At 39.6% G+C, this 6,850-nt stretch overlaps 2 protein-coding genes across 2 annotated transcripts in view; one reads left to right on the top strand and one right to left on the bottom strand.

Moving 5' to 3' along the window:
• The window catches only part of mrpl57 (mitochondrial ribosomal protein L57), an 8,259-nt gene extending 4,924 nt beyond the window's left edge, over positions 1-3,335 (bottom strand). The window contains exon 1 of the mRNA XM_010766355.1: positions 3,199-3,335. The gene's annotated coding sequence lies outside the window, so the exon portion shown is untranslated. The remainder of the gene's footprint in view (positions 1-3,198) is intronic.
• Positions 3,336-3,612: 277 nt separating this feature from the next.
• Positions 3,613-6,140, top strand: LOC104941274 (zinc finger protein 33B-like). Its single transcript, XM_010766354.1, has 2 exons — positions 3,613-3,904; positions 4,598-6,140. Exons 1-2 carry the CDS (start codon positions 3,718-3,720, stop codon positions 5,569-5,571), a joined length of 1,161 nt encoding a protein of 386 aa, XP_010764656.1. The 5' UTR covers positions 3,613-3,717; the 3' UTR covers positions 5,572-6,140.
• Positions 6,141-6,850: the final 710 nt, after the last annotated feature.

The following is a 6,850-nucleotide window of genomic DNA, read 5'->3' as shown; positions in this document are numbered from 1 at the left end:
GCCGTAGTTATCTACCATAAACTTGAAAAATGAAACAGGTCAACACCACCAGACTGTGTATTGAAAAAGGACGCATAATATGTAGTCTCGAAAAGAAGTTCCCGCAATAAGCTAAACACCGAACTTAGGTTTGGCAAGGTGATTTTATATGACTTTAAGCGAAGGACACAAGGGAAGTGTACTCAGTAATAAAATAAATATAGACAGTAAAAAGAGTATTGAAACGTTGTTTCTACAAGGACTCCAGACGATCCTCGTAGAGCGAAGTGTCTTTCGACGCGTCAGGGTCCACAGAACATCTCCAGCCGTCCCAAACAAACCCTTCGTCTAATGACACTCGACTTCGTCGCTCCACGATTTGCGACTCAACTTCCACAGTGTGTGTGTGTGTGTGTGTGTGTGGTGTGTGTGTGTGTGTGTGTGTGTGTGTGTGTGTGTGTGGTGTGTGGTGTGTGTGTGTGGTGTTGTGTGTGTTGTGTGTGTGTGTGTGTGTGTGTGTGTGTGTGTGTGTGTGTGTGTGTGTGTTCGAACTTGCGACACCCACCACGTAGAAATTAATGACGTGTCCCCCCCAGGAGCGGAATTCGATTAATTTGGTTTGCGAAAAGAGACGTGTGGATGTATTTCCATGTCCGCAAAAGGGTTTTACGGGTAGGACAGGAATTTTGGAAGAGTCGAGACGATAACCTTAGTGAAAGGTGTCTTCATGTGTGTATTCAACTACTAATCATAAACATCATTATTATTTACCTTAATTCTTACCCTCTCCTACTTAGTTTCTTTTTTCACCCCTCCAATGTCCGCTAAAGCCCCGACTTTCGAAGACGAGATAAGACTCATCGAAAAAAATAAACACGGGAAGAAGAAGGTCACTGCTTGATAAACTTCTGGGTTATTTATTACGCAGTTTTTGATAAGCATCCTTAATTCCAATTTCGAGGTCCGTTTTCGATCGATACGCTGGAATTTATGTCGGAAACTTCGAGTCCGATCATGACTACACCCGACTACGCCACATCCTTACGCGGACATATAAAGGTTCGATTTCTCGTTCCTTACGTTGAAACTCATTATATAATTTTTCTAATTTTTGACGGTTGTCTTGCGTAAACAAAATCCGAGTAGCGACAAACGACGTACTGGAAAGTACCCAGTTAGTTATTCGAAGCAGGTCAGATATAGATTGCAAAAATTAGGAGCATAGAATTCCAGTGATGGCCAGATAGCGATAGGTCTCCTACGACTGTCGTCCAAAATCGAGGACATAGAAGATACAACTGCGTAATGTTCATATTAAGTTAATTAGTATTGTAAAACGATGAACACCGGTACAAATGGATCGCTAGCCACCGGTAAAATTACTAAGTGAAATTTCAGTATTATTGAGACTTACATAGCAAGTCTCGGATGTAATCATGGTGCTCACTGTCGTCCGGTTAGTAGTCAATGACTTCGTGAAAACAAGACCTTTCGTTCAAGGTTTCTTTTTTGGTCTTGTGGTGGTCTCTTAACAAGGTTTTCTGTCGGCAGCCATAATTTCCCGAACAATACGAGTCCTCCTTCCTCTTCTGCCCCTCCTCGACCTCCCCCTACTACATTAACACCACTCACGACGGACGCGAAGTCCACCCCCACTACTGACGCCTAGGTCAACGGAAAATGTTGTAAACGGGGTAGTAGAACTAGTAGAAACTCCAAAGAAAGAAGTTAGTGGACGGTCACAACATAAGACGGGATCGTTTACTTTGTTCTAGAAAATTGATTAGAGATATGAACGTTAAGTTCTGGAACAACATGCACATTAACAGAGTACAACTACAAGATAGAAAATGTCTTGGTATATTCTTCTGATGTAACACCGACTATGACGAGTGAAAAGATAATATTGTAAAAGTTGGGACCTGGAAGAATAGTAAGCCACATCCGAAGTAATCAAAATGAAAGGCTCCCTTGCTCTCTCCCACGCTCCATTTTGTCTGAACTTGACGATATACGCCAAGAGGATTAATTAATTACCGGGCTGAATGACCTTGGGACTAATGAGTCGGACACGATGTCTCTACAACATTGTCCCGAAATCAGGACGAGAATTTCCGGAGACCGAGCGTACGTTTACGTGGTTTTGCAAAAGTCAAACGTAGCGTAACAACTAACGTCGACGGTGCGGCACAGTCAATCAAGTACACCTGTACTCAACTCTCTGACGTCAAAATAATCTACCCTAAAACACGGAAAAATATAACAAAGACGATGTAGACCTAGTTTATTTAAATGTCGCAAAAAGCTCAGACGGGACTTAGCGGCGTCCACCTCTTTTCTTCTAAATCGTTCGGGTACCTTGGTTGGCTAATTACAAGCCAAAACAACGTTATGACATCATAAAGTGGCCAAAATCTGATCAGCTCATTTTCAGACAGGTTTTTATATAAATGGATCAGGACAAAAAGAGAGAGAATCTTTTTTCCTGAAACTTTCAGAATCTCTTTACACAGAGGGGACACATGTTGATGTAGAAGGGACATGAAAAGTGGATTTTGCATAATAGGTGACCTTTAATACCTTTACAGATTTGGATTAACAATGTGAAACATAAACAGCACTTAAAAGTCTTTAGTTTCCTCTGGAGCTTCATTCTAGCCACCCTGCAGCAAAGTAATGAACATTAGCTGCACATTAATGCACCAATAATAATAATCAACACATATAATGTATTATTCTAAATGGGCTAATCTGCATAATAAGTAAGTTTACTTTTGGTACTTTGAGTATATTTTGATGATAATACTTTTTTTACTTGAGTGACATTTTGATTGCAGGACTTTTACTTGTACCAGAGTATTCCTACACTCTGGTACTTCTACTTTGACAAGATCCGAGTACCTTTTCCACCTCTGCTAATGTCAAGTAAAATGCTAAAACATTCACACTTTCATCATTATATCGTCTAAATGATCGTTTATATCCAATAGGTGCTGGTATGAACTCATTCAGTATATGACCTCAAAATGACAGCAACAATGATCCTGTTTATGAGCAGAATAATACTTAATCTTTGCTAACATTAATAATCTGGTTGAGGTACAATGTGAAGCTAGCTAAACTGCTAAGGATACAGTCCAAGGGCAGCGTTAAAATTGCATAATTAAATACATAAAACAGACATACAATAGTGAATCACATGTTTATAGTTTAGCGTACCTTCTATATCTGATGAATAGATTTCACTTTCCGACGATAAAATGGAAAAAAAGGACACAAATCTGACAAGAGACGATTTAGGATTGGGGCATGGGATGGGGTCATTTATGTTATTTCCGGGTTATCTACGGTGTACGAGAAAGCTCAAACTTCTTTAAAATGGTTTATGCCTTTCGCGAAATCATTAGTTTTAGCTAAACGATGCGAGTCAGTGTACCTTCGTATCACTTTTAAAACATAACATTTACAAGAAAGGCGACTCAGAGGTGTTTTTGTTGTGTTTATTTTTAATTTTAGTAAACGGGGCGAAACTCTCGGTAGTAATTTCAAAGTAAAAGCCTTCGTCTGGTAAACGACACCAGAGGTAATGACACATGTTGTCCTCCAGGGGGCAGCTGCATCCATGGGAAGCATTCTTCTTCTGTGGTTTGTCGTTACATCCGTAGGAAATCGACTGTAAAAAATCCTTTCCTCTGGTTTTTGTGACAGTCTTCCACACTAACATTAAGCATTTTAAACATGTCTTCTCCGCTGCTTCTCAGAGCTTTTGTGAACGAGAGACTGACAGCTGCTGCCGATGAAATATTTCACTGTTTTGAACGAACAATCTTGAAATATGAAGACGAAGCTTCGAGCTCTAAACAGGAAATCGAGCGACTGAGAGGTGTGCTGCTGGAGTTTGCATCAAACACAAACCACAACACAGGTTTGTTAACTATTTATTTCTACATATGTCAGTGGCAGACTTCATTATAATGTTTGTCAAGGTATCATCCCACTTATTTTTAATTGTTTGGCACCGTTACATCATGTTTTGGTCATTTGTTAGTCAACAGGGGTGTTCACTCTCACTTTCTGAGTCCTGAGTGAAACCAGTATTTGTTTATTTGAAATAATGTACATTTTATTGTTGTATAGTAATGCCTGTATCATTGTGTTCTTAAACTGATAAAAAATATATATCAACAAAGCAGAACTAAAATAAAATTATGTAATGACTAATAGCCTAAAAGATTTTCAAGATTAAGTCTGCAACAAAATGCAAGAATTTTGCAATGTGTAATAATTTGTCTCAATTATATCAATTAAAGTGGAAAACCTTACCCAAATAATTTGAATTATTTTTGATCAATCTTGATTTATTAAAACAGCTAAACAAGACACTTTAAAATGAGAAGTGTTAACAGGTAATTAATTACTATGAAAAGTTGGGGATAAGTGCAGATTAATGATAAGGAAAATAATAATTAGCTGCCACCATTATTGATACTGTTACTATTTAGTTACGTTTTTTCCAATATTAAAGAACGTATTAACTATGTTGGTTCTAAAACTGATACAAAATGATATAGACGCGAAAGATGCAGAAGCTCTAAACTCTTTACTCTTTTCCCCCCAGTATCTTCTCAGGCGTTGTTGTGTAAAGATGAATCTTCCCCTGAGCACCACCTCTGTGAGCAGGAGCCGGGCCCCAGCGTCTCTCAGGAGGAACCAGAGCTCCGGCACATTAAAGAGGAAGAAGATGAACTGTGGGCCGATCAGCAACAACAAGAAGAAGAGGAACAGGATGTGGAGTTTGGGGATGTGGATGCCTCTTACCTACCTCACTCATCTGTCTGTGAACAACATGAGGACGAGGACACAGAATCTCAGACTGAAAACAGTGATTACGAGGAGCAGTTTAAGGGGCAAACTGAAAATGTACACGTAATGTTACATCTCCCTCAATTTACAGAAACTCTAGTCCAAAATGATGGAGTCCAAGATGTTCGGGACAATGGAATACCTGTTGCAAGCTTTACCTCAAACCAAACCTACACAGAGCAAACTTCCTCCATCGCCTCCAGAGAAACCACTGAGTTAAATCAGTATCTCCCCTGCTTTTTGTGCGATAGATCATTTACTTCCAATTATCACTTGACAAATCATGCTTTCCGCATACATACAAGGATTACAGACGTCATCTGCGCGGTGTGCGGACAGACCATGGAGTCCAACCAAAGCCTTAACCTGCACCTCAGATCTCACAAGAGCTCCAGATGTTGTCAGGTGTGTGGCAAACAGTGCAACAGCATTACTGTAATGAGCGAACACATGGCGAGCCACGCCGGGGTCAAACTGCATCGCTGCCAAATCTGCGGGAAAGAGTGCAGCCGGAAAGGAGATTTAAAGATTCACATGAGGATCCACACGGGCGAGAAGCCGTTCTGCTGCTCCCACTGTGATAAGAGCTTCACCCACAGCGGACACCTGAAGAAGCACATGAGGAGCCACACGGGAGAGAGGCCGCACCGCTGTGAGCTCTGCGGCAGAGGATTCCTCCAGAGCGCACACCTGAAGTATCACATGGGGACGCACACTCAGAAATATTAAATGTATCCCCCTGAGCCTGTGTTTTTAGGAAGGTTATTTGCTGAGTGTGAGAGACATTTATCAAGCATGTTACATCTCTTACTGTAAATGTTAAAGTAACATTTGAGAGCAGCTCATAAGATATAACATTATTCATATAAGCAGAAATTGCCAACAGTTTCCCTAAGTATGCCATATTGTCATTTATTTGTATTATTATTTTAGAGATATCTTTCTTATTTTTAAATCTTTAATAACAAGTATCAGGAGTATAAGGGAAACATCTTTTGCTGATATTTTTCATTTAATTACAACTTTTAGCTGTTAAATGTGTTCATTTTCACTGTTGACAAGTTGGGAACTCATTATTTAGTAACAACTAACAGGAAGACTTAACTATTTCCAGTAATATCACTGCTGTAAACATCAAGAAAATAAAATGTGTGTGTCAATAGATAGAACTTTTCCTATATTTCTTTTTAGTATTATAGCTTTTCATTCATCAGACTCAAGTTATGAATGCTCACATGACATTTAGTCTGTTTCTGGTCTGTGATGAATATGGTTCACCACTAGGGGGAGCTGTAGTAGTGTTTATTCATCCATCTGTCCTGCAAATCAGTGAGGGCTCTTGAAAGTGAGATTTTACACAAACTACTAGTTTTTCTGACTTAAGGTGATATTGTTTATAAAACTGCAATCAAATAACTGAAGTTTCTATACAGTATTCAGAAGTAAGTCACAAAGTATGACACTATTATCCTGACATTTTGCACATCTTGCACAATCAGAGCTCCGATTCTGTTTAAGGGCTGCCAAGTGAAGATGCTTCCAGGTGAGCTTTTATCCAAAGTAGCTTGTACTGCAAGGGTTTAAACTAAACACTCCTAGTTTTTGTCCAAAGCTCTGAATTTCAAATACTTGAACTGCCTAAATATTACCTCTCACTTTTATAGAAAAGCAGATACTACATTCACACAGTCACGTGGTTTTGAGCCACTTATCCATTACATTTTGGTGTGATTCAATTACCATAAAGTTATAAAAAGCTCCACTTGGATCGCTCCCCGGTGGCCTGAAAACTTCCCACAGAACAGGAGCTCATTCAGGAATCTGTGTGTTTGGGAAGCAGCTTCAGGGGATTCAGATTTTAGATTGTATAGAGCCAAAGGGCTAATTAGGCCTCAGTGACCCTCAAACCTAAAACCAACTACTCTAATCTGGTTACACAACTCCCCGTAAAGATGTAGGATCACCAGCAAACACCCCTGGGAACTGTTTCCCACAAGTTAGCTCATTA

The sequence above is a fragment of the Notothenia coriiceps genome, unplaced genomic scaffold (genome assembly GCF_000735185.1).
Source record: "Notothenia coriiceps isolate Sejong01 unplaced genomic scaffold, NC01 NC01_scaffold00003306, whole genome shotgun sequence".
Taxonomy (NCBI): Eukaryota; Metazoa; Chordata; class Actinopteri; order Perciformes; family Nototheniidae; genus Notothenia; species Notothenia coriiceps.
This window is presented reverse-complemented; position numbering and strand designations above follow the sequence as displayed.

Excerpts from the sequence above, each read along its gene's own strand:
- LOC104941274 (XM_010766354.1), top strand. The coding sequence starts at position 3,718 with ATGTCTTCTCCGCTGCTTCTCAGAGCTTTTGTGAACGAGAGACTGACA. Across the intron at positions 3,905-4,597 it reads AAACACAAACCACAACACAG|TATCTTCTCAGGCGTTGTTG; the intron begins GTTTGTTAACTA and ends TTTTCCCCCCAG.